At 43.8% G+C, this 27,595-nt stretch overlaps 3 protein-coding genes, 1 long non-coding RNA gene and 1 pseudogene across 5 annotated transcripts; 3 read left to right on the top strand and 2 right to left on the bottom strand.

Moving 5' to 3' along the window:
- The first annotated feature begins 988 nt into the window (after positions 1-988).
- LOC123080973 (uncharacterized) lies at positions 989-7,126 on the top strand. Of its 2 annotated transcripts, none has more exons than XM_044504034.1 (2): positions 989-1,393; positions 6,546-7,126. In XM_044504034.1, the coding sequence occupies exons 1-2, from the start codon at positions 1,027-1,029 to the stop codon at positions 7,124-7,126; spliced, it is 948 nt and encodes a 315-aa protein (XP_044359969.1). In that variant the 5' UTR covers positions 989-1,026. The 2 variants fall into 2 exon arrangements, with proteins under 2 accessions (XP_044359969.1, XP_044359901.1); XM_044503966.1 differs by having other exon boundaries at positions 989-1,402; positions 6,549-7,126.
- Positions 2,293-2,431, top strand: LOC123072712 (uncharacterized; annotated as a pseudogene).
- Positions 7,127-14,581: 7,455 nt separating the features above from the next.
- Positions 14,582-24,434, top strand: LOC123188008 (uncharacterized). The gene is made up of 5 exons (XR_006494293.1): positions 14,582-14,918; positions 15,011-15,981; positions 16,055-16,204; positions 19,813-19,911; positions 24,237-24,434. It is a non-coding gene; the product is annotated as an uncharacterized lncRNA (long non-coding RNA).
- Positions 17,054-19,426, bottom strand: LOC123188002 (L-type lectin-domain containing receptor kinase SIT2-like). The gene has a single exon (XM_044600032.1). It carries the CDS (start codon positions 19,277-19,279, stop codon positions 17,276-17,278), a length of 2,004 nt encoding a protein of 667 aa, XP_044455967.1. The 5' UTR covers positions 19,280-19,426; the 3' UTR covers positions 17,054-17,275.
- Positions 20,852-23,293, bottom strand: LOC123187992 (L-type lectin-domain containing receptor kinase SIT2). The gene has a single exon (XM_044600022.1). The coding sequence runs from the start codon at positions 23,064-23,066 to the stop codon at positions 21,057-21,059; it is 2,010 nt and encodes a 669-aa protein (XP_044455957.1). The 5' UTR covers positions 23,067-23,293; the 3' UTR covers positions 20,852-21,056.
- Positions 24,435-27,595: the final 3,161 nt, after the last annotated feature.

The following is a 27,595-nucleotide window of genomic DNA, read 5'->3' as shown; positions in this document are numbered from 1 at the left end:
AGAAAGGAAATGAGAAAAAAGGAACTTGTGGCGGCTCTTATGTTTTCGGATAATCTCTACGGCCTCCAAAATTACAGTTTTAGAGTACGTACAGTACACGTTATAGAGGGTATTTGTTTTGACGATTCTACTGGATTTGCTATTGTACACCACAAAAGATTTTGAAGAGTAGTCACATCACACCCCCGCGTTGAACAGTTCAGATGTCCACCTTCCTGGTAATTGACTCTGTCACGTCAAGCTATCAAAGTCTCCTACTCCCACAGTCCTACTCCTGTTCATTCATTACTCACTAGTCGCTACACAGTACTAGTCGCCACGCGTTAAGGATAAGACTTACCTACGCCCCGTGAGTGCGTCCATCCGTGCTCCCACGTATGTGGCGGTTGGAACAAAATAAACCCCGGACCCGTCCCGTTAAAATCAAGGGATGGGTGCATGGAAAGGGAGGCAAGCCCGATCCTTGACATAAACTTGGCCCCCTTGATTTTCAGAGGGGTGGATCGCCTCCCCACCTATTGACCAATTAAATTAAGCCTCTTTATAAAACCTTATAACTCGTTTGTACGTGTAGCATTACTCTTATCCAATAGTAATCCCCTGCCTTCCTTGATGATTACCCAGTAATCTCCTGTACTTCTACTCTGCTAGTACTATAACCATGTTTGGTTCATAAGTCCTAGGGCTTTTTTAGTCCCAACTTATAAGTCTCAAGTCCCTAAAAAGTCCCTACCTGTTTGGTTCCTGGGACTTATAAGTCTCTATAAGACCATATTACAACTATAAGTCCCTATAAGTCCCTCCTTGACAGTCTTATTTCATAAGTCCCAAATGCCTACTTTAAATCCCTATAAGTCCCTTCTATTTGGTTTAGATGGGACTTATAGGGACTTATTTAAGTCCCTAGACCAATAAGCCCCTGGAAACAAACACTATCTATATATCATCAGTGCGTCTCTCTTCTCTCAGCAGCATCATCGCGGTCATTTCCAGCTAGCTAGCTACTCGATCGATCGACCCATAGCCATGGCGACTTCGTTCTTCAACTTCCTAAAGGAAGGCCTCCTCCCGACCCGCAACAGGAGGCTCTTCTTTGCGCTCTACGCCGTCGTCGCCGCCTCCACCGCGCTGCTCCTCCTAGGCAGCGACCTCGCCATCCAGCCCCTCGCCAACGAGATCCAGCTCGATGCCAAGGCGCTGAACAACACCGACCCGGGCAGCCCGGACTTCGCCAGGCTCGTACATGAGATCCAGGATGACACCAGGGAGCTGCTGCTCGTGGGCGCGGGGTACCTCTTGCTCTCGGTCGTCATCACCTCGGTCGTCCGGATCGTCCTCCTCTTCGCCGCCGTCTTGACGTACTCCGGCGAGGAGGAGCAGCGCACTACCTTTACCTTGGGCGCGCTCTATTAGAATAGGATACGTAGAGGTAGTCAGATATGTTTAAACTTGTTCTGGTTCTATCTCTTCTTCTGTTCTTCTTCTCCAAGTCTGTCTCTCGTTGTAATCTGGAAACATTGTAAGCCACGGCAACTCTTCTATAAATATACATGCGGCCCGAGCAAAGGGTTCAACGCTTCCTATCAAATCTTACATGGTCATCAGAGCCCTTCCTCTCGTACGTCTAGTCTTCCCTGAGAGATCGATCTAGTTGATCGAGAGAGAAACCTGAAACCTATCCAGCGAGAGACATCGAGAGAAAACATGTCAGGCACCAATGCCAGCACCACTGCCTCCACCATCGCCGCCACTAATACCGCCTTGATTGAATCCACCATGAGCGCCTTGTCCACCCAATCTGCACCGTCCACCTATGCATCTTCTTCCACCTTCAGCAGCGTCTCTTCTCTCGGGTCTCCTTCATCTGAGAAGCTCACGAGGATGAACTTCCTCCTCTGGAAGGCCATCGTGCTACCCCAAATAAAGGGAGCACAGATGGAACACTTCCTCGACGCCGCAAGCCTGGCGCCCCCTCCTACCATCACCGTCACCAAAGATGGGAAAGAGGAGCAAGTCTTCAACTACGCCCGGTCAATCTGGTACGCCCAGCAGCAACAGGTACAAGGATACCTTATGGGGTCTCTGTCACGTGAGATTCTTGCGCAGGTCGCTACTCTTCAGACGCCGGCCGAGGTGTGGAGTGCCATCCACGCCTCCTTTGCTGCCCAGACGCAAGCACAGATCGTCAACACCCGCATCGCCCTCGCCAATCTGCACAAAGGGAGCATGGGCATGCCTGAGTATCTGGCGAAGATCAAGGCCTTCGCCGATGAGATTGCCTGCACCGGTGATCCCCTCTCTGAAGGAGAGCTAACCTCCTATGTGCTCAAAGGGCTGGACATTGAGTGTAACCCGGTGATCTCAGCCCTGGCTGCACGCGTCGAGCCAGTGACCGTCCAAGAGCTCTACAATCAGTTGCTAAGTTTTGAAGCCCGTATGAATATGCTACAAGGTAACAACATCCGCCAGTCTTTGGTTAATTCTATCTCACATGGTCGCGGCACTGGAAGCCGAGGCCGTGGTCACCGCGGTCACCAACAGGGGCGCGGACGCGGCAACAGCAACAACAGCGGGCGTGGGCGCGCCAACAACTCTGGCCCATGCTCCTCCGGCGCCTCCTACTCCAACACCAGGCCGCGTTGCCAGCTTTGCAAGAAGCCAGGGCATGAGGTGAAAGATTGCTGGCACCGCTATGACGAAGATTACGTGCCTGAAGAGCGCCATGTAGCTGCAGCCATCGGGGAGCAAGAAGAAGCTGGTGAAACCATCTGGTATGCTGATTCTGGAGCTACAGATCATGTCACTAGCGAATTGGAGAAGCTTGCAAACCGAGAGAGATATTATGGCAATGATCAGATAAATACCGCCGCAAGTGGAGGAGGTATGGACATATGTCACATTGGTCAATTTTCTATTAATTTCCCTAATATTAAACGTGATCTTCTTCTAAAAGATGTTCTTCATGTCCCTCAAGCCAACAAAAATCTTGTTTCCATGTCTCGTTTGTCCGCTGATAATAATATCTTTTTTGAAACTCATCCCAAGTATTTTTTTTCATTAAGGATCGGGCAACGAGGGAGCTCCTCCATCACGGTAGATGCGTCGGTGGTCTATACCCTATCACATCAAGAGCTTTTAGCCGCAAGCATCCTCGCCAAGTCTACTCCGTCATAAAGCCATCTTTAGAGAGGTGGCATCAAAGATTAGGTCATCCTTCACTTAAAATAGTTGATCAAGTAGTGTAAAGGCAATCTTAAATTGTCTAGTCACGAGAATAAAGAGTCTGTTTGTGATGCTTGCCAATGTGCCAAGAGTCACCAACTCCCCTATCCTAGATCAAATAGTATGTCTCATGCTCCGTTGGAACTGATATTCAGTGATGTATGGGGTCATGCCAGAGATTCTTTTGGAAGAAAGAAATATTATGTTAGCTTCATTGATGATTATAGTAAGTTTACATGGATATACTTGCTTAAGTTCAAATCCGAAGTCTTCTCTGTCTTCCAAGAATTCCAAAAACTTGTTAAACGTCAATTTAACAAGAAAATCATTACAGTCCAGAGTGACTGAGAGGAGAGTATGAGAAGCTCAACTCTTTCTTCAGAAGCATAGGCATTGAGCATCATGTTTCGTGTCCACATGCACACCAACAGAACGGTTCTACTGAACGCAAACACCGTCATATCGTTGAAGTAGGCCTTTCCCTTCTTGCTCATGCATCTATGCCTCTAAAGTATTAGGATGAAGCATTCATTGCTGCCACCTATCTCATCAATCGTTTGCCTACTAAAGTTATTGGGAACACAACTCCTTTAGAACGATTGTTTCAAAAGCCAGATTATAATTCTCTCAAAGTTTTTGGTTGTGCATGTTATCCTAATCTTCGTCCATACAATCGCCACAAACTCGAGTTTCGCTCTACTCAATGCGTCTTTCTTGGATATAGCAATCTTCATAAGGGATACAAGTGTCTAGAAGTTTCAACTGGACGCATCTACATCTCTAGGGATGTCATTTTTGATGAAACTATTTTCCCTTTTTGCCAAACTTCATCCAAATGCGGGAGCTCTTCTTCGAGCAGAAATCTCCCTTCTCTCGGATCCTTTGACATGTCCTGATCACGGGGGAGAATTAATAGAACATGATCATGTGTCTATTCCAGAAAAAAATTCAGATACTAATGAAAACAATGCAGCACCTGGCTATGATTTTATGTGTGCAGAAGAGGACGAAACCTGCGCTGGATCCGAGACTGATTTGGCGCAGGACTGCAGCTCTAGGGAAGGCGCCCGATCCCAGATGGATACTCCTGCAGTTCGGCGTACAGGGCGTGCAGCGACGCCTTCCGCGTCTCCCGTGACGCCAAGTGGCAGGGCGAGCCCACCAGCCGAGCCAGTGGCCGACCGAGACACAGGCGTGGACCCAGATGGTGCGGGGTGCAGCCCGCCTGCACGCGCCACGCGGGAACCGGCGCGCTGTGTGGCCGACAGCCCGACCGAACCGGGACCTGCCGACAGCCCTGTGCGGAGATCCCCTGCTGGGGCACCTAGTGCGAGGCAGATCTCGCCGGATTGCGCGCCCTCCTCGGATCTGGAGCCCTGTGGCGCTGCAGTCCAGGATGATTTGGCCGGATCTTCTGCGGTCGACTCTGGAAATCCTGAAACTACAACAACTGCTACATGTGGGTCACCTGAAATTCATCAGCGCCATACCAGGTCAAAATCTGGAGTGTTCAAGCCTAAGGAGTACAAGGATGGTACAGTAAGGTATGACTCTCGCAAATATGCTTTTCTCACAAACTCGGGTGAACCTACTCATTTAGCCGAAGCACTTGCTCACAAAGAATGGAAAGGGGCTATGGACAATGAATATCAAGCGCTCATGAAAAATAAAACTTGGCATCTTGTACCACCAGAAAAGGGAAGGAATTTGATTGACTGCAAATGGGTCTATAAGATTAAAAGGAAGTCTGATGGAAGCATAGATAGATACAAAGCTAGATTGGTTGCAAAAGGGTTTAAACAAAGGTTTGGAATTGACTATGAGGATACCTTTAGCCCTGTTGTTAAGGCAGCTACTATTCGACTTGTATTGTCTATTGCTATTTCCAGAGGGTGGAGTTTACGCCAACTAGACGTTCAGAACGCGTTTCTTCATGGTGTTCTTGAGGAAGAAGTGTTCATGCAGCAACCACCAGGGTATGAAAACAAGAGCACACCTCATTTTGTTTGTAAATTGGACAAAGCTTTGTATGGCTTAAAACAGGCTCCAAGAGCCTGGTACTCTAGGTTAAGTACTCAGTTACAACAACTTGGTTTTGTTCCAAGCAAGGCAGATACCTCACTATTCTTTTATCACAAAGGCTACATCTCTATGTTTGTTCTTGTCTATGTTGATGATATAATTGTTGCTAGTTCCAGCTCAGAAGCCACTACCTGCCTGCTTCGTGATCTTAATGTGGAGTTTGCACTTAAGGATTTGGGTGATCTTCACTATTTTCTTGGTATAGAGGTAAAACAGATCAAGGATGGAATACTTCTTACACAAGAAAAATACACCACAAATATTTTAAGAAGGGTAGGACTGGAACATTGCAAACCGGTTAGTACACCACTCTCCACTTCTGAGAAACTTACAATTGAAGGAGGTGAGTTACTTGGACCGAATGATGCAACAAACTATAGGAGTGTTGTTGGTGCTCTACAATACTTAACATTGACTAGACCTGATATTTCATATTCTGTCAACAAAGTATGTCAGTTCTTGCATGCACCTAGTACAGTTCATTGGACTGCAGTAAAAAGAATTTTGAGGTATCTAAAGTTCACAATGGGACTTAGAATGAAGATTGTTAAGTCATCATCTTTGCTAGTTAGTGCATATTCAGATGCTGACTGGGCAGGATGCCCTGATGATAAAAGGTCTACTGGTGGATTTGTTGTGTTTCTGGGATCAAACCTTGTGTCATGGAGTGCAAGGAAACAGGCTACTGTATCAAGATCAAGCACTGAAGCAGAATACAAGGCTCTTGCAAATGCAACAGCTGAGATCATGTGGATTCAGACCCTTCTATATGAATTAGGGATCAAAATTCCACAAGCTGCAAGGTTATGGTGTGGCAACATTGGGGCTACCTATCTTTCTGTAAATCCTGTGTTCCATGCACGTACAAAACACATAGAGGTTGATTTCCACTTCGTGAGAGAAAGAGTAGCACGAAAGCTACTTGACATCAAGTTTATTCCCACAAGAGATCAACTCGCCGATGGCTTCACTAAACCGCTTACTACAAGGAGATTGAACGAGTTCAAATACAATCTAAACCTAGAGAATTTTTCATAGGTTTGGATTAAGGGAGGATGTTAGAATAGGATACGTAGAGGTAGTGAGATATGTTTAAACTTGTTCTGGTTCTATCTCTTCTTCTGTTTTTCTTCTCCAAATCTGTCTCTCGTTGTAATTTGGAAACATTGTAAGCCACGGCAATTCTTCTATAAATATACATGCGGCCCGAGCAAATGGTTCAACGCTTTCTATCAAATCTTACACGCTCCTGGGTAAAGCCAAGGCGCAGCTCAAGGGACCTCTGCTCACGCTCGCCTTCGTCTACGTCCTGGAAATCGTGTGCATCGTGCTTCTGGCGTTCGTGGGCGCGCTCCTCGGTCTCCTCATGGCCATGCTGAGGAAGTACTTCATGGTGCTCCTCCTGGCGTCGGGCCTGCTCCTCGGTGCGGCCGCCGTCTTCCTCGTCTACTTCTCTTTCCTGTGCTCCTTCAGCGTCGTCGTGGCGGTGGACGAGCCCGGCTGCCACGGCGCGGCCGCGTTAGGCAGGGCGTGGAGGCTGGCCAAGGGGAAGAGGAGGCAGGTCGTGATGTACGTCGCCGTTATCGGCGCCCTGGCCGCCGTCTTATCGCCGGTGCACACGCTCGCGACGACATGCCCGGGCGGTAGCGTGGCGCTTGGGCTGCTCCTGGGTTTTGTATACGCGGCTCTGATGGCACTGGTGCAGCTGTTCGCCGTCTGCGCCATGACCGCGTTCTACTACGAGCGCAAAGAGAACAGCGACAACCAGCTCGGGGCTGCTGGATACGCCAAGTTGTCGTCAACGGAAGAAGCAACCGCTTGATCATTCTGCTCGTCGTACCGATTGGTTGCCATGTAATTTCGACTTGTCGGGCAAGCTAGATTGTTCTACTATATACTCCCTCCGTTGGAATTATTTGTCGCAGAAATGAATGTATCTAGACGTGTTTTAGTTCAAGATACATCCATTTTCGAGAAAAGTAATTCCGAAGGGAGGGAGTATATGTTTTACTTCAGATGCATCTACTAATATAATGTAAGTATAGTCGTGCTTTGCTTGTAGGCAGTGTAGCTGGTTGTATAGTAGTACTGTATATGACTAGTTTTTTGTGAAAAGAATCAATCTATTATAAAAATTCACTAAAGTTACAAAGTATCTCAAACATAAAACAAATTATTACATCAAGATTCCGAGGCCACTAAACGACTAAATCCCGTACAAGAAACTCTAACCTCGCCGTCCCAAGGAGACGACAGGAATATACGTCGGAGCTCCATCGACTATGTGCAAATAGATAAACTCGAGGGAGATCAAAGTTCGAAAGACAAACTCGAAGAGGAAATGTCGCCATCCGCTTGAGCGTTGTACCTGCGAGGACTATATATGAATTTGTTTTACCAGGTTTTGTTGTTTGTTTGATCTTCTTCAAGTTTTTTAAGGGAAGTGACTAATGAATGGTCACTACATGAAAATCACACGCCACCCGTGTGGTAGAAGAACGCACGGCAAAGAATGAGAACTCAGTAAATTATCCACGTAGGAGGTTCATGTTAGACTGACTGGGGAGATGCTTCATTGAGGAACTTGCTCAAATCAACCCTAGTATATCTATACCAATATAATCTATATCTATATCTATATCAATATAAAAAGAACCAAAGAAGCAGATCTAATTAATTTCGGCCATCAAATCATATCAATCCAACGACCTAGACTGCTTTAATATCGATCGCTCAACACGTTTAGCGTGCAGTTAATTTCATATCAAATATAGTGCTAATCACATAATAACACGCAAATAATATCATGCTTAATATCCGCATGCACTTAATATACTTTAAAATTAACGTGCATTGCATGTACACATTGACTAATTTTCATAAAAAAATTCAACATTGTCAAACAACCATCTGCTTGGTTCATACTTAGATGCAACCCATTCCATTAGGCTTTATGAAATAGTATAAACTTGTTCATGGTATCTTTGGTGGGAAAGCCGGAACATGTTGCACATTATTTACTTTTTTTCCCATTAGGCTGTTTTGTTTTTTTAGATCGTATTGTTTCTTCTTCATATTTGAACTTCTGGGTTGTTGTGTCCAAACCTGCCCAAGTGGGCCGGCACGGCCCTCACTTAAACGTGTCTGCCATGACACGATCCACGGTGACATGCTTATACACTGTTTATGACGTGTCGGCACGCTAGCCGCACCTCCCCGCCAAGGCACGACACATTTAGAGGGTGCTTGGATACAAGGGACTATTTTTAGTCTGACTAAAAATAGTCTCTTTTAGAGGCTAAAGTTCCAAGCACCCCTGACTAAAAAGAGGTTAGGACTAGTTTTGAGGCTAAAATCTTTTAGTCATGGGAAACCTACTAAAATATGTATTAGCTCTCTCTCTCCTCATTTAATTCCTCTCCTTAGTTCTGGATTGGAGGGTTTGGAGGATAATAAATGCTCAATAACTAGATTTTAGTCTCTTTAGTATTTGGATCCAAGCATGGGTGAGACTAGCAAGTTTTAGTCCCACTACTTTTAGTCATGGGACTAAAACGTATCCAAGCATGCTCTTAATAAATGGGCTGGTCCGTGACACATTAATCCCTAATGGGCCATGCGTTTTGGGCCAATTTCAGATGATTTTTTTGGAGGGAGGGTGGATTTTTTTTGGTATATATACAAAAATTAAACAGAAAAAAAATAAACGAGTCGTCCAGGCACACAGGACTCACCTCACGACCCAGGAACAGCCCATGGCGTGCCGTGTGTTGGGCACGACCCGTTTAGCCACATGTCAGCTAGGCCCATGATGGACCAGACACACGTGCTAATGAGCTGGCATGCTAGGAACGACCTAGTTGGCCAGGTTTGATTGTGCCCAAATTTGAAGGGAGCATCTTTTTTTTAGAAACATATGTTACTTTATTCAACTCATAACAATTACAGGTACATTGATTTGAACCTAAGATTTAAGAAAAAAAATGCAAAGTAACGCCTATGAAGAATTGCAATGAAATTTTTTGAAAACACCTTTGCGGTATTTGTCTCTACTTGAACAAATACTCCAAAGACTTAGGTACAGAGACTGCAATTGGACTGGAGCAACGATATTGTCACTCTTTAACCCGCACGAGCATTACCAATAATGATTTTTGAACGCGCCATGAGTCGGCCACCCAAAAAGATGGGAAGCCTTGATCGATGAACGTACTTGGGCCAGGGATGATCCCTCAGAAGTGTAGGCTGTCGAATCACTATATCTTCACCATGCTGCCAATGAAAGATTTCACACCCACAATGAATCAAACCAACAAAAAAAGCTTGACACAGCAACATAAACTCATCAGATCCAAATAAACTCATCAGACCCCAACAGAAAACTCTCTAACCTCATAGCACTGCCAAAAAAAGAGAGAGAATTTATTCTCAAAAAACTATGATGATCACTAGGCGTTGACGAAGAACATTGAGGTCTTAAAAGATACAAGGTCCCCCCACCTCTTAGCGCCAAGATGGCAGCCTAAGGGGAGGGGACCTAGTTTTCTCAGATGACAAGGGCGATGGCGGCATGAGAAGCACCGTTGGACGCTAGTAGACGCGTTGGTTGGGAGACTTTGCCTTTGGAGAGGGGAGCGCCTATGCCTCACTTATAGCAAGACCAAAGAAGGTCGCGCTGAAGGAACACCTTCCCAACCGCAAATAATGGGCCGACCCAACTTTCAGGTTAGTCCCATTTTTTGTATGTTTCTAGATTCTTCTTCTTTTCTTTTGTTTGTATTTTTGAATACATATTCAATACAAGAATTCAAAAACATAATTTACTTCATAAAAAATATAATCGAGAATTTGAAAAATGTTAACCCAGAATAATTTGTTTGTTAGAGTAACTTAAGCAATGTTGATAGCTTTTGAAAAAAATTATGACATTTACAAAATGATCACGCGTTTCAAAAACATGTACATGTTTTTAATAATGTTTATGCAATGTATGAAAATGTTCTTGTAATTCAAAAAAGGTTAAATGTGTATAAAAATGTGTTTCTAATGTGTAAGAAAAATGTACTACGCGTGCGGAAAAAACAAGACATCAAAACTTATATTTGATAAAAAATCATGTATATGATTTTTTAATACATACATATATATATATATATATATATATATATATATATATTATGTGTATAAAAACAATAACATCAAAACAAATATTTAAAAAATGTTAATCATGTTTTGGAAAAATGTAAACATGTATTAAAACATATTTTAGATATATCCAAAAAATATACAATGTTTACGAAGACAATAGACGTGAAAACATATATTTATAAAGTATTAATCATGTATATCAAAAACATTAAACCTGTATAAAAAAATTAGATGTATACCAAATATATTTACAATGTATATAAAACGATAGACATCAAAATATACAATTAAAAAATTCTAATCATGTATTAAAAATATTCTGGAGATATAAAAAGTATGCACTGTGTAAAAAGTGTAGACATGTTTTGAAGAAAAAAAGAAAAAAAATAAACTATCCAAATGAACCAAAAAAGAAACAAAGAAAATCAAATAGAAAAAAAGAAAACAAGCTAGTGCAAAAAAGAAAAAAATGTTAGGAAGCAGGAAAATCGAGAAATAACAAAAACAAAAAAGTAAAATAATCAGTGAAAACGAGAAGAAAAGAGGAAAACAAAGAAAACCGAAGAAGACAAAAACAGGAAAATAAAATAAACCTTAAGAAAACTAGAGCGAATGCAGCCATCGAGCGGACGAATGTGCTAAAATTGTCCCACCCGGAAACTCTAGGGCAGGGGAGAGAGCTTTAGGCGAGCATATCTATAAGCGAGACCGCTACATGCTTGTGTTACCACCCTGCCACGCAGCAGGGTGTGATAAGTTGTAACCTTTTCTCTCTTTTATTCTCTCTTTTTCCTTTTACATTTTTCCTTTTTTGTTTTTTCCTTTTTGTACAACCAGGTTCCCCCTGCACCCCTTTGAATTTGATAAACTATTTTTCAAATTCAATGAACTATTTAGAAATACTATGAACTTTTTTCAAATTTGATGAACCTTTTTTCAATTTTGATGAACAGTTTTCAAAATTCATGAACTTTTTTTCAATTTTGATGAAATTTTTTCAAATTGATGAACTTTTTATAAGTTGACGAACTTTTTTCAAAATCAGTGAACTATTTTTTCAAATTTTATGAACTATTTTATTCAAAATTTATGAATCTTTTTAAAAAAAATTGTTGAACTTCTTGTTCAAAATCGGTGAACTATTTTTCAAAATCGATGAACTTTTTCCCAGGTTTGAGAAGTTTTTTTGGAAATTTCATGAACTTTTACATTTTTCCATTTTTGTTTCTTGTTTTTTTCCTTTTTGTACAACTAGGTTCCCCCTGCACCCCTTTGAATTTGATAAACTATTTTCCAAATTCAATGAACTATTTTGAAATTCTATGGACTTTTTTGAAATTCGATGAACCTTTTTTCACTTTTGATGAACTTTTTTTCAAAATCGATGAACTTTTTTTCAATTTCAATGAAAATTTTCCAAATTAATGAACTTTTTCTAAGTTGAGGAACTTTTTTGAAAATCAGTGAACTATTTTTTCAAATTTGATGAATTTTTTTATTCAAAACTCATGAACTTTTTTAAAAAAATTGGTGAACTTTTTGTTCAAAATTGGTGAACTATTTTTCAAAATCGATGAACCTTTTCCAAATTTGAGAAGTTTTTTGGAAATTTCATGAACTTTATCCTAAATTTTGTGAAGAAAATTTAAATTCATGAAGTGTTCTCAATTCATGTTTTTTTCATTTTGTACGAACCTTTCCAATTTTATGAACTTTCTTGAAATTCACATTTTTTATATTGTGCATTCATTTTTCTTTTTTGTTTTCATTTTATCATAAAATAATACCCATAATAGCTGGGTGTATAGTAAGGGTTATTTGTTCTCAAAATAAACATCTTAGGGAGTTCGGCATTTTTTTAAGAAAGGTCATCATGGCTAGCTTTATTAATCATGGATACTGTTTACATCGTCCACGAGCTCCTTAATCAAAATATCAGGAGGCTCATGCAACCAAACAGAAGAAACCTTATTACAATAACTAAAGTTTGCTAGCACATGAGCTGCAGGGTTACAAGAACGTAAGCAGTGCTTGTAGATGACCTTCCCGATCAAAGTACTTAAATCCACACATTCTGCAAAGAGCGCTGCTGCTTCATCCCACCATCTTGTTTGACCCGAACAGAAGTTGATAACTTGTAAAGAGTCAGACTCCGCCTCCAGACAGCTAAATCCCAGTGAGTTAGCAAATGCCAATCCGTCCCTCATTGCCATGGCTTCTGATGTAATAGGGAGTTCGGCGTATTGGTTGTGTTTGAATTGAATGTTACCGCACAGGAGGTAAGAGATCGAAACCTGGCTCTACCGCATTTCTGAATTCTAAGCATTCTTTTGCGATCTAACAACCTCGCTGCATTTCCTGGGCCGGCCCAGTTGTCCGTGCAGGCCCCAGCGGCGCGAATCGGCGATTACAGGTTAGTTTCCTAGCCTGTTCGGGAAAATAATATCTCATACCGCCAATGCAGTGGTTGATTGCCGTCTAGCATGAATACACATTTGGAAACTGTATTGAACGCAGGATGAATTATGCTCTTGAAAATGTTGAGTAACCTAATATTGCATATTCGGGGAATTATGCATGTGGAGAAGTACCTGGTGTGGACTTATAGTTTAAAAGGCGTTTATATACATCCGAATGTAGTCTCTATAGCAGAATCTCTAAAAAGAATTATATTTAGGAACGGAGGGAGTACATGTTTTTTTAATAATGTTTACGCAATGTACAAAAATGTTCTTGTAATTCAAAAAAACGTTAAACGTGTATAAAAATGTGTTTCTAATGTATAAAAAAAATATACTACTCATGCAGAAAAAACAAGACATCAAAACTTATATTTGAAACAAAATCACGTATATGATTTTATTAAGTCTATATATAAATGTTTTATGTATAAAAACAATAGCATCAAAAAAATATTTGAAAAATTGTTAATCATGTTTTGGAAAAATGTTAAAAATATTTTAGATGTATCCAAAAAATGTAAATGTTTATGAAAACATATATTTATAAAGAATTAATCATGTATATGGAAAATATTAAACATGTATTAAAATGTTTTAGATGTATGCCAAATATATGTACAATGTATATAAAACGATAGACATCAAAATATATATTTCAAAAATTCTAATCATGTATTTAAAATATGTTAACATGTATAAAAAATATTCTTGAGACATGAAAATTGTGCAGTGCGTAAAAACGACGTAGACATGTGTTGAAAAAGAAAGAAAAATGAAACTACCCAAGTAACCTGACGAAAGAAACAAAGAAAACCAAATAAAAAAATAAAAAAGAAAACAAGGTAGACCAAAAAAGAATAAGAATGTTAGAAAACAAGAAAATCAGGAAAGAACAAAAAACAAAGAAAATAAAATAATCAGTGAAAACGAGAAAAAAAGGAAAAAATTGAAAAAACAAAGAAAATAAAAGAAGACAAAAACAGGAAAATAAAAATAAACGTTAAGAAAACTAGAGCGAGCGCAACCATCGAGCGAACGAATATACTATATCTAAATAGCTAGCCCCCACTAATAGGAATTTTCTACATTCTCCGTGAGCCATGTCATCAAAATTATTGTAGCCCACAGATTAACTAAATCAGTCCATTATAGCCGTCTGATCTAGACGTTGAGAGGCTCCGCACTAAGCTGCATGCAAGCATGCAGAAGCTTACGGTCGCATGCATGTGTCTGGGTTTTAAATCCCATCAACACGTCCGCATGCAAGCATGCACAGGCAGCATGAGAAAATATAAACCCATTATGCAGTAGGAGTTGGCTGATCTCCTTTCCTTACCTGGACTGATCTATATTTCCTACACTTGCTTGATGGTGGGAGTTTTTTTATAGTTTGACTACCACATTTGTCATGTGGTTATAAGTTGTTTTTTTATAGTTCTATAACATCGATGATCACAAATAAAGATATATGGTTGTGCCGCGGCAACGCGTGGGGACTCATCTAGTGTGCTAAAATGGCCCCACGCAGAAACTGTAGGGCAGAGGAGAGAGCTTTATGCGAGCATATCAACGACCCGTTATAAGCGAGATATAGCCTTCGCGTAAGTTTGGAGCAAAGTAGGCCTGGCATCAAATTCGAACTGGGCTCTATTTTCCGATGCCGCCGAATCACAAGCCCAGCCCAGCTACACTTGCCTGTTTCGGTTTGCATCTGTCTCTCTGCAGAGTGTGGAGACGACGAGGCAGCCACGCCGGCCGGATCACCACCGCCACCGCGCCGCGCCAACCCTTGTACAGCCAGCCGGGCTCCCTCGCGCCGGCGGCACAGCGATTCTCCCGAACTCATCACCACCCCACTCCGGCCGGCCGGCCGCCCGTCCGCCCATGGCCGTGGCGACCACCGGCATCAGCAGGGCAAGCACGGCGCGGCGAGTCCCGCTTCATCCTGCGCTGCGACATATCAGCCTCGCCCTCACCTTCCGCATACCCCCTCCGCCTCTCGAGGTGCTCACTCGTTCGTCCCCTCCCCTCCCCTCATGTTGCTCCCCGCAGATCTCTACTCTGTTCTGACCTACCTTTTCACTTATCCTAACAAGGAGCGAGGTGAATAAGAGGCTCATTAACGTGGATTGCCTTCAGTGCCGTCGACAAATTGAAGGAGGATTGCGAGATGCTGGAACATTTGTTTTGTTCCCTGCCTAGTTGTTGAATTCTGCAGCTTCGAACCCCACACACAACCCAGAGTTGTCTTCCAGGTTGAAACTGATTTGCCATCAGAGTCTTGTTGTATGTGTCTTCTCTTCATTCTTAATGTTTCGTGTCTGCTAACCTGTTCGGGAGAATCAACATCTCATACTGGTTGATTGCGGTCTACCATGGAGGCTATATCACTTGAAAGCTGTATTGAATGTGTCGTTGGCAAAATACGCCGACATAATCAGTATCTCAGCACGACTTGTGTCTTTTACTGTCGTATTTCTTATGTGCATCAGAGGAAATGTGCTCTCTAGGCATGTCGGGCCGTACCGAGTCCAAGACTTAATGAATATAATATCGTCCTGTCCAGTGATCAATACAAAGGACACTTGAATTCGGTTTCTAATGTCACTTTTTTTACCATTCCAAACTTTATCTGTGTTGAAAGGAATCTATGTGGTAACTTCTGCATGTCTATTTCACATTCCTTGATCTAATTTCTAAATTACTAGCTACCAGGCAGCCTTTTATATGATATCGAGCTGCCGACTCCACGTTATCTTTGATATAGTTTGCAATGTTTAGTATTGTGATAATGTGTGGGAAGCTAAAGAAGCTGTTGTATTGATTGGAAGATGGAAAGTGTGAACCAAATCAACCAGTTGATGTGATGATGTCTCGGTCAGCATTTAGTAATCATGATCAGCAAATTTTTTTTACTTAACTACTGCATATAAAGCTCACATGTTATGATCAATCGTCAGTTTCAGCTTTATTAAATATTGAAATTGCTAGTTCCATACTAACTTTGATAGTCGAGAAATTGGGACAGGTGTTGCCAGTAGTTAGTGAGCATACTAACTTTGATGAGGTAATTAACTTGCTCACCGTTAATTGATTTAATTTGGTAATTTCGTTTCAGCCAATTCATTCACTGTTAGCAGCTACACTTGTCCTTACTAGTGTTTCACCAAAGAGTCATCCGTATTCAAGAGTGCCTTAAAATCCACCGTGTCTTTACATTTAAGACAGCGAATGGGGAATCATCCAAGATAATTTTCAGAGAGGGAGATGACCTCCGCCAAGAGCAGCTGGTAACTTTCTAGTCTTGGTTTGCATTTCATGAAATCATTTTGGCTTTTGTTCTAGTCTGGCACACTGACATGTATTGCCATCTCTGCGTACTGGTCTGAGCTAGTGGTTATAGTATAATATTCCTGTGAAGCCAGCCAGCCTGTATTTTCAGTCCTTGCTAAGTTGCCACTTAAGCTAAATAAAGTATTTTAGACTCTTCTCATTTTGTTTTAAAGTTGCCTGCTGTTGGACTTAAATGTGGGTGGGGTTGAAAGATTAAGTACATCTAGGATTGTGCCAGTGGGGGTAGTGTTTGGCACTCCACTTGTGTTGCCTATATCATACATGATGAGATCAGACATCATGCGTCAGCTTTGCAGCACGAGCGGTGGTGATGAGAGGAGGAACTGTGTAGGCCCACAACCGACCTCTAGTCAGGCTGGACAGAATAACAGGCATGGTGGCGAGCTCGCGGTTTGGTAACACTTGGTGCCAATAGTGGGATGGCATCGTGGGGCTGCTGAGCGGTCACGGGAGGAAGGAGGTGTGATGGGGGCAGCTTGCGAAGGGGCGGCGGCGTCATTAGGTTGTTGGAGAAGGGGAGATAGGCTGCAGAACCGCCACCGCTTCGTTGTGCGTCATCTCTAATGGTGGAGATGGCTGCAATCCTACACTCTGTTTGTAACTAATTAATATATAAACGCGGCCTCACTTCCCACAATTTCTATGTCGTATACATATATATTTGTGAGCTGTAAAACACCATGCAATAAGCAACTGAATAATACATGTAAATCAACCCATTAATGCAAAGATAGTATTTATTTGTGGGCTGTGAAACACCACGTGATAAGCAACTGAATGATGCATATGTAAATCAACCCACAAGTACGCAGGTAGCTTCTTCGTTTAGTTATTAAAATTATGAGCTGTAAACACCATTCGAAAAGCAATTACGCACTACCCTCACAGTAAGAAAAGCCTCTGAGAAGTCTAACCTAGCCCCAAACATTACATGATTTGGTACTAAATATAATATGTGGCATGCAAGCTCAGATATATTATAATTATAACATCAACCAAGATTGATATCATCTTCCTCCTGAAAGACCAGATATTGTGCCAATGCTCGTGTTTAATGAAAGATATGACAATGCATAACGGTCAAACCCTTCACCCTGCATTTGAGAGAGCAGGCTGAAGCTCATGTCTGTATCTGTTAAGTCAGGGAATTGCAAATCGCCATCAAGGTACCGCATGATACTCTGCATGTTGGGCCTTGCATTGGTAAATGGGTGTGCACATAGTAGTCCTAGCTTTAGCACTAGGCATGCCTCGTCAACATTATAGTCATTCTGTAACCTCGTATCTACTGCCTCAGCCAGTGATCCCTTATTCCAATGCTCAAGAACCCAATCAACTAACAAAGGTTGATTTGCTCGTGCATTGCTGTTAACTGGCCTTTGCCCACAGGCAACCTCAAGAAGGAAAATCCCAAAGGCAAACACATCAGTGAGAGGAGTTGCCTTACCTGTGCATATCAGTTCTGGGGCTAGGTACCCAATGGTACCAACCACATGTGTGGTCTGCATATCAGTTCCATGATCATAAAGTCTTGCAAGGCCAAAGTCACCTAGCCTCCCATTCATTTCACTATCAAGGAGTACGTTGCTTGCTTTGATGTCACGGTGGATGACCACTTTCTCCCATTTTTCATGGAGGTACAGCAAGCCTGATGCAATATCCTTTATTATCCGAAACCTCTGAACCCAGTTTAGTATAAGCATTGGATCATCACAATACAAATACTTATCAAGGCTACCATTTGACATGTAGTCATACACCAAAAGGAGTTCATCTTTTCTCCTACAATAGCCAAGTAACTGAACAAGGTTACGATGTCGGATGCGGCCAATGCTGACAACCTCAGCAACAAACTCCTTTAGACCCTGTCTGGACTCGTGCGATACCCTCTTCACAGCAACCTCTAGTTTTGTTGATGGAAGGGCCCCTTTATATACCTTCCCAAATCCTCCTGCACCAAGTAGGTGTTTGTTCTTAAATCCTTCTGTGGCATGGAACAAATCCTTGTATGAGAACCGATGTGGCCCGAACTCGATCTCCCAATCTTCTTTTAGCTCAGCATACCTCAATTTTCTCCTCACTAGTAAAATGACCATAGAACCCACAGCAAATACGAAGATTGCGCTCGCTATAGGTAGGATGATTTTCAGCAGCTTTGATTGATGCTTTGGCTGAGGTAGTTTTGGCAGCTTCACAGAATTGATCAGTGGGGCTGGTTTGTTCATCCCAAAACTCCAACCAAGTACATAATGTCTTGAGTCGACCTCTCCACCTGAAGATGAGAAGCCGATGTAGGATGGATCTTGCAACACACTCGAGAGGTCATAATTTGTCGATATGAGTGGCCTTGTAGGTTTTGCCATTTGAAGGGGAGCCATGGTCACACTGATTTTCTTGGCTTCACCATTGTAGTCCACCCACACTTGAATTGCATCACCACTAGCAAGAACCATGTCTTGGAAGGTACCGTTCCTATCATCATAATATCCTGCAGAGTTGGACTCTATAGACTGGAGGCTGTTGATGTCAATACCTACATGGTTGGTGTTGATGTCTTTGAACTCGATGTTTAGGACGGTGTCTAGCTCGATGGCGAAGATGTGGTTGCTCAAGTTGCCGTTGTTCTGGGAGTTCATGAGGCCCAAGTATTGGTTGGCCAATGCAGTTGAGAAGTTCATGCTTGGGGCGACAACGAAAGCCAAGCCCTGTCGGCTCATGATGGGGTAGCTAGAGTGGATGGCAAACACGAAGGCGACTGAGAAAGATTGCACTGTATCATTATGCGATTTGCGGAAGTGCAACGGAGTTGGGTAGAACGCATGACCTTTGCAACCAAGCGAGCCATTGGTTAGCTCAAGGAGTCCGTTCGGCGTGACTGAAGCAGCCTCGTCGACGGTGAGGTTGGTACCGGCTGTGAAGCCATGGTACAAGAGTTGGTCATCGCTTGCTGCAGTGAAAAACGCAGGCTTGAGGCCAAAACAGAGGAGGAAACAGAGGAGGAAGAACTTCATCTGAGATGGGTGCTTCTCTGTGCTTGCAGGAGCAGACTGCAATGCTATTTAACTTAATCTGCAGTGAGGTAAAAGTTGCTATCCTGCCCTCTTTTTTCCACAGGCATTGTCGTCTGCAAATGCTATACCAAGAACACGTTTTGAAAAAACAAGCTATACATGACTTCAGTGCACGATCTTACCCTCGTGGTTGTAATTTATTTGTAGGGTAGGAAATTCTTAGCCACTCATCTCATGACTTCAGTGCAAAAGTCAGTCGTCCTTGCTTTCCCATATTCTCCACTACACATAGCTTTCGGTGGTTACACATGCATGCATGACTTGAAAAGTCAGTCGTCTATGTAGCTTTCCACATTGGTCAGCCACCATGTTTCTTTTCTGATTTGCAATTAACAATACATATTTTACTGTATCCTGAAAAGAACTGAAACCCAAATTTACACAGCCTGGAGCATAAATCAGAATACAATTTTGTTTTAATTATGTTTTCCTTATGATACAGTTATTTATTGTTACTTGATAAATGCGTGCAGTCAACTTAACATCTGCTGCACAAGACACATAGCTTCAGTTTGTGATGTGTAAAGATTACCTACCATGGAGGGAATCCGACATTCAGGGTACATGGTTAGGTAAGTTGTGGAAAAATCTTTGCTCTGCGGTTATATTTTATTTGCAGCTACGCATGCCTTCATAATTTATTTCATGTGCATCGGCCTTGCTTTTCCATGTTGACTACTGCACATGGCCTCACAAGTCACTCGTCTATGTAGTGTAGCTTTCCATGGCTACACGTGCATAAGGCAGACGTCTAGGAGTATATAGCATTCTAAATTGTTCATTGTCAGGAATCGTTGTAGGATAACCCTTTTCTCAATAATAATGAGAGCTTTACTGACTCCAATGTTGCATCGAGACGGTACCAACTGCATAGAGTTCACACCCGGTCTGTACAGAGCAAGATGCACAACAGTCCAAACAAAGACGAACTCACCCGGAAACAAAAAAGACAAACCCAGTTCTAGAAGCTTCCACACCAGGTGGGGTAGGGGAAAGGATTATACAAGGCAAGCCTTATTCTTGCAGAGTGCAATGCAGAGAGGTTGTGTCGAACACAGAACCTCTTGGCAATTGGCATAGGTGGGGAGTACTTCACCACTGCAGCATGACAAACTCACTGTACAAAGATTAAAATGTCATGGTTCGACGAAAAGAGTACCTCCTAAGGTATTGGAGGGCCGTTCCGAAGACTAAACCATCACCATCTGGGGTAAACATCTCCTTGGCTGCTCGCTCCAACCGGATACATGCCTTTGCAAAAAGCCTACTATGCTCTGGTCGCTCAAAGCAAAGACCATGTATGGAACAAGTGTGTATATGAGTTTGTGTTGGAGGCATGTATGTGTTCATTAAGTGGCACACCACTTGAAGGCATGGGTTCCACTTGTTGAACACAACCCGGCCACCGTTGTGGTGGGTTTAGGGAATATTGTCTTCTCTACCATTGCACATACCCTAAGGGCTAGTTGCCATGCTACTGCCCAACAAGTGCATAGCGCCTTGCAGGACACATGTAAGTACTTGTGTAGTTGTGTTCTCCTGAACACGCCCGACATATCTAGGTCTCGTTCTTACAGGCTATGATAAACCATACAAAATAAGAGCTTTCATACTAACCAAGAATAATTCTCTATATAGGTCTTGCACATGTAAATACATTGGACAAATGGTAGAGTTTGGACAAATGTGCATCTAAATTGGAAAAAGAAAGTGGAATTTACACCATCAAGGCTGCACGCAAGTCGTCTACGGAAACTTCGTTCTGCATCAAGGATGGAATGTTGAAGCTCATGTGTGTCAGATTTAGATCTGGGGGTGGCATATCACCATTGAGATACTGCATAACCTGCCTCATGTTGGGCCTTAGATTGATTAATGGGTGTGAGCACAGCAATCCTAACTTCAGAGCTAGGCATGCCTCATCAACATTGTAGGCACCCCGGAGCTTGGTATCCACTGCATCTGTGAGAAATCCTTGGTGCCAATGGTCAATCACCCATCTGACCAAGGTGAGTTGGTTGCCTTGTGATGTTGGCTCGATGGGCTTCCGCCCACAAGTGACCTCAAGAACAAACATGCCAAAGGAAAATACATCACTAAGTGGGGTTGCTTTGTTGGTGTGTGCTAGCTCAGGAGCTAGGTATCCAATGGTGCCAACAACATGTGTGGTTTGAGGGCCAGTCTCGTGGTCATATAACCTTGCTAAGCCGAAGTCACCCAGCCGCCCATTCAGTCCATCATCGAGGAGCACATTGCTTGGCTTGATGTCTCGATGCAATACAACTTTCTCCCATTCCTGGTGAAGGTAAAGCAAGGCAGACGCAATGTCTTTGATGATTTTGTATCTCTGGGCCCAAGTTAAAGTGGGCTTCTTCTCCTGATCATACAGGTACTTGTCGAGACTTCCATTCGACAGGTAGTCATACACCAGAAGAAGCTCAGCCTTGCGCCGGCAGTAGCCATGCAACTGCACAATATTGCGGTGCTGGAGGCGGCCGATGCTCGCAACCTCTGCCACAAATTCCTTCATTCCCTGCTTAGAGTCGTGGGAGATCCTTTTCACAGCAATCTCCACTTTCGACTTTGGAAGCACTCCCTTGTACACCTTTCCAAATCCTCCAATCCCCAGTAGATTCTTGTTCTTAAATCCCTTGGTGGCGTGAAACAAGTCCTTGTATGAAAACCTATGGGGCCCAAATTCAGTCTCCCAGTCTTCTCTAAGCTCGGCATACCTTAGCCGCCTTCGCACAAGAAGAATGACAACAGTGCCCACAGCAAGAACAAATGTCGCAGAAACTATTGGTAGTACGATTTCCAATACCTTGGATCTAGGCTTCGGACCTTGACGAGGCAGCTTGGGCAGCTTGGTGATGTCGATTGCTGGAGAAGGCCTGTTGATGCCGAAGCTCCAACCAAGCACATACTGCCGCGAGTCGAATGAGCCCGTCGAGGCAGAGAAGCCAACGTAAACCATGTCTGGGAGCACCGTTGAGAGGTTGTAGGTGGTGGAGAGCAGTGGTTTGGTGGGTTTGGCCATGTCTACTGGAGCCAAGCTCACACTGATCTGCCTGCGACCTCCATCATACTCCACCCACACCTGCATCATTTTGTAGCTCGCGAGTGTCAGGTTTTGGAAGTTACCCTCGTCGCGGTCGTCGTAGTAGCCGGCGCTGCTGGATTTCACTGAGACGAGGTTGTTGATGTCGATCCCGACATGGTTGTTGTCAATGTCCTTGAACTCGTCGTTCCAGTTGGTGTCGAGCTCGACGGCGAAGAAGCGGTTGGCTGGGTCGCCGTTGTTGTGGTCGTTGATGAGCCCCAGGTACTGGGTGGGCATGGTGTCGGAGAAGTTGCTGCTCGCGGCGACGACCGAGGCCATGCCGTGCCCGCAGGTCTGGGCCTGGATGCAGTAGATGGCAAACACGTACGAGACAGCAAAGGACTGAGGCGCCTGAACCGCTGTCCCGTTGGGCGCCCTGCTGAAGTAGAATGGAGTCGGGTGGAAAGCATGGCCTCTGAGCCGGAAGGTGCCGTTGGTCAGCTCAAGCAGGCCGTCTGGTGTGATGGTGGCGGTGCCGTCGAGGGCGAGGTTGGCGCCTGCGAAACCGGAGTAGACGAATTGGTCTTGTTGCCCGGTAGCAAGCTCTGAAAGATCGAGGATGAGGAAGAGGAAGAGGAAGAAGAAGAGGAGATGCTGGAGCAAGGAGAGACGCTTGATGCTTCTCATGGCTCCGGATGAACAGAAGTTACTAAACGAAATGAAGAAAGATGGAGAGACATAATCACATAAGCAAGCCTGCCCTCTACTATTTGGCAGTATTTTTGCTGCAGTTGGTCAGATTCTCTGGAAAAGCATCTTCTGACCAACTCCTGCAGTATTGTATTGTGCACAGCAAAATATTGCTTCTTTGGATCATACTTCTGCTGGCTTCATTCATATCAAGCACGTGTGGATTGAGGCATTGAGCTAGACGCAAAGCAGTCTTACACTGCAAAGTCAAGGTCAATGAAAGCTGCTGTGATGTCGGTGTGCAGATATATTTCTCTAAGTTGTGGTTGGTGGAAATTACCTTGCTGCAAGTGTGGCCAAGTTCTTCTGAAGTTGTGATGGCATAATCTTTGACTTGCACAAAGTCAGTCATATACATATGTCAACCATGGCCTCGTAAGTCCTAAGTCAATCGTCATTGTTAGATTGTGGAGATCACTCAAGAGGCTGGTGGCAAACTCTGATTTCATGGAAGTTGTGGACATCATGAACAATGGTGGACCTGCGGCGGCAATCTAGGACAATGAAAGCTAGCTGTGATGTCAGATGTGCAGATATATTTCTCTAATTGTGGTTGGTGGAAATTACTTTGCTGCAAGTGTGGCCAAGTTCTTTTTAAGTTGTGACATAATCTTTGACTTGTTGATGAGCAGATATATTTCTCTGATCTAGTTGTGGCTGGTGGCAATTACCTTGCTGCAAGTGTGGTGCATCTGGCCAAGTTCTCATGTTGTGACATAATCTTTGGCTTGCACAAGTCAGTCGTATACATATGCCAACCATGGCTTCATAAGTCATAACTCCTTTGTCTGTGTAGGGTATTAGTCATTGTTAGTGTCGCAGCACTAAATTGCCTGAATGCGATTTGTCTATTATAATAATATATGTTGGTTGTTTTGTCCAAGAGTTCACTCCTTTTTCTGTGGGTGAAGGGGGGAGAAAATGTTATTCTACTCGACTTAGTCTATGTAGGGTGGCTGTACAAATTCAGCCTTTTATGATCTTTTACTCTTTTTTCGACTCGACTCGATAGATGTAACAATGCCTAGCTACCTACTGCCTTACATATTGGTAAATTAGTTATACTACTGCCTTACATTTGTTTTTCATGCCCTGTTCTTTTTCCAGGGTGATCTCTGCTGCGATCTCCTGTGTTCATTTGGAGGAGGCGGCTGATTAATAGCTATTATTCCGATCGCTTAAAACTGACGTAACTGTTAGGAATATGCAACTTGTATTCCCATGAGGCCATAGGCCGATATATATATATATATACATGTACAGGTGTGGAACATATGCAGGAAACCCCTTATACAACGGGATAAATACAAAGGGGTACATGACTTATATTATAACTCTAACACCCCCCCTCAAACTCATGGTGGATGAACAACACTGAGTTTGGAGAGATAAAAGCCATGTTGTGCTCTAGTCTGAGCCTTCGTCAGGAAATCCGCCAACTGTAACTCGGAAGGCACATACTGAAGAGCAATAACCTGATCCTACACAGCAGCGCGCACATAGAACGCATCAACACCAATATGCTTGGTGAGCTCATGCTTCACAGGATCGCGTGCAATGCTGATAGCACCTGTACTGTCAGATAAAAGCAGAGTCGGTGTAGTGACAGAAACACCAAAATCCTGAAGTAACCACCGTAACCAAGTCACCTCTGCCGTCAAAAGAGCCATTGCTCGCAACTCAGCCTCGGCACTCGAACGGGAAACTGCAAGCTATTTCTTCGTCTTTCAGGCAATGAGAGAACCACCAAGAAAAACACAGTAAGCAGAAAGTGAACGGCGATCGGAAGGATCACTAGCCCATGTAGCATCCGAATAGGCCTGGAGCTGTAAAGAACTGGAGCGAGGAAAGAATAGACGGTGAGAGATCGTGCCTCGAAGATATCGAAGAACACGGAGATGACTATAGTGAACCGAGGTGGGGGCAGAAACAAACTGACTCAGAATATGAACCGGATAAGAGATTTCCGGACGAGTGACAGCTAGATAGACAAGACTGCCAACAAGATGACGATAACGCGTCGGATCAGGGAGAGGATCACTATCAGTAGCACGGAGGTGAACATTGAGCTCCATAGGAGTCTCAACAACGCGCTCGTCAGTAAGAGCAGCACGAGCAAGAAGATCCTGGACATACTTTTCCTGGGAGATAAAAAAGCCATCAGAGGTAGAAGAGACTTCAATCCCAAGAAAGTAGCGAAGAGGTCCAAGATCAGACATAAGAAACTGCTCACTAAGACGAGCCTTTACAAAGGCAATATACTCGGGGTCATCCCCCGTGATGATCATGTCATCAACATAAAGAAGAAGAAGAGTCCGTCCACGAGGAGAAAGGTGAATAAACAATGCTGGATCATGAGCACTGGCTAAAAAACCAGCAGCAGTGATCACAGAGGCAAAGCGCTCAAACCAGGCGCGGGGGGGCTTGCTTAAGGCCATAGAGAGAGCGACGAAGATGACATACCATGCCATCAGGAACAGAATACCCAGGTGGTGGCTGCATGTACACCTCCTCACGCAGCTCACCATTAAGAAAGGCATTCTTAACATCAAGCTGAGATATAGACCAGTGGCGTGCAGAGGCAACGGCAAGAAGTGTACGAACAGTGGTCATATGAGCCACAGGAGCAAAAGTCTCGTCATAATCACGACCATGCTCCTGCTGAAAAGCACGAGCCACAAGACGAGCTTTGTGACGCTCAAGAGAACCATCGGAGCGAGTCTTAACCTTGTAGACCCACTTACAAGTGATCGGACGGACTCCGGGTGGAAGAGAAACAAGATCCCAGATACCAGTGCGTTCAAGAGCAGCAATCTTCTCTGCCATCGCAAACTGCCATTCAGGATGAACAACAGCCTGACGGTAAGAAGTCGGCTCAAGAACAGCAGCACCAGCGGTGGGAAATCCAAAGCGATCAACAGGCGGACGAGAACGAGAACGCAAGCCATAAGTAGGCTGAGAGGAAGATGACGACCCATCCACAGAGGCATCAACTGGTCGTGGACGACGAGTGTAATGCTGAGGAAAAGATGGAATAATAGAAGGAGGAATCGGCAAGGTAGAATCAGGGGGTGGCGACGAAGAAGTCACCGGAGATGAAGGTGTAGAATCCGGTGACAGGCTGGGAGAGGAGACCGGGGAGGAAGTCACCGGAGATGAAGGTGGAGAACCCGGTGACATGCGAGGCGAGGAGACCGGGGATGATGGTGGCTGCAAATCAACTAGATGTGAAGAAGGAGAGAAAGTGGAACGGAGAGGTACAGTCTCGGCGGGAGTGATAGGTGAGTCAGGAAAAGTGAGGAAAGAGATATCCTGCACTGAAAAAGTCGAGGAAGATGGGAGTGGGTAGAAGGGACGAGACTCTTCAAAAGTCACATCTCGAGAGATACGCATCCGACGATCAATAGGATCCCAACAACGATAGCCCTTATGCTCATCACTGTAGCCTAAGAAGACACACTCAACAGACTGAGTGGTCAGTTTGGTGCGTTCGCGAGGGGCAAGAAGAACATAGCAAACACAACCAAACGAGTGAAGCATCGAATAATCGGGAGAACGATCAAAAAGTCGCTCGAAAGGAACACCACCCTGTAGAGCAGCGGAAGGCTATATATTGATAAGATAGGTGGATGTGGAGATGGCCTCAGCCCAAAAATGAGGCGGGAGAGAGGCAGCAATCATCAATGCACGAGCCGTCTCAAGAAGATGTCGATGCTTTCGCTCAGCCACACCATTCTGAGCATGAGCACCAGGACAAGAGAATTGAGAAAGAGTCCCGTGCTCAGCAAGAACACCACGCAACATCTTAGAGATATACTCGCCAGCGGAGTCAGCACGAAAAACACGAATGAGTGAAGAGAACTGAGTATGAACCATGGCAGCAAAACGCTTATAAATAGACAACACCTCAGAACGAGAAGTCATGAAATAAAGCCATGTGTAACGAGAGAAATCATCTATGAAAATAATATAGTATTTATGACCACCTTTCAAAGCGAAAGGGGCCGGACCCCATACATCAGAATGGACTAAATCGAAAGGACGCTTGGACACTGACTCACTATGTGAATATGGTAATTGAATCTGCTTGCCAAGATGACAACCCTGACACTCTAAAAGACATCTCCTGAGACAGACCCCAGAAGGCCTCGACGAACTAAAGAAGACAACCGAGAACCACACAGATGACCAAGTCAATGATGCCACTGCTGGAAGGAACCAGTGACGGAGGCGACAGAAGCGGAAGAACTGGCGATGGTGGTGGCAGCAGAAGGAACATGAAGCCAGTCCAACTCCCAATGACCATGAGAATCACGGCGGCGAGGGCCAGCCCCAACCAGAGTGTGCGTGTGACGGTCCTGGATAGAACAAGAGTCAACGTCAAGGATGACGCGACAACCAGAATCCGTAAGTTGACCAGCAGAAAACAAATTCATGGTAAGTCGAGGAACATGAGCAACATCAGG

This window comes from Triticum aestivum, chromosome 1A, assembly GCF_018294505.1.
Source record: "Triticum aestivum cultivar Chinese Spring chromosome 1A, IWGSC CS RefSeq v2.1, whole genome shotgun sequence".
NCBI lineage: Eukaryota > Viridiplantae > Streptophyta > Magnoliopsida > Poales > Poaceae > Triticum > Triticum aestivum.
Note: the sequence above shows the minus strand (reverse complement) of the source record. Positions and strands in the feature narration are given on the sequence as shown.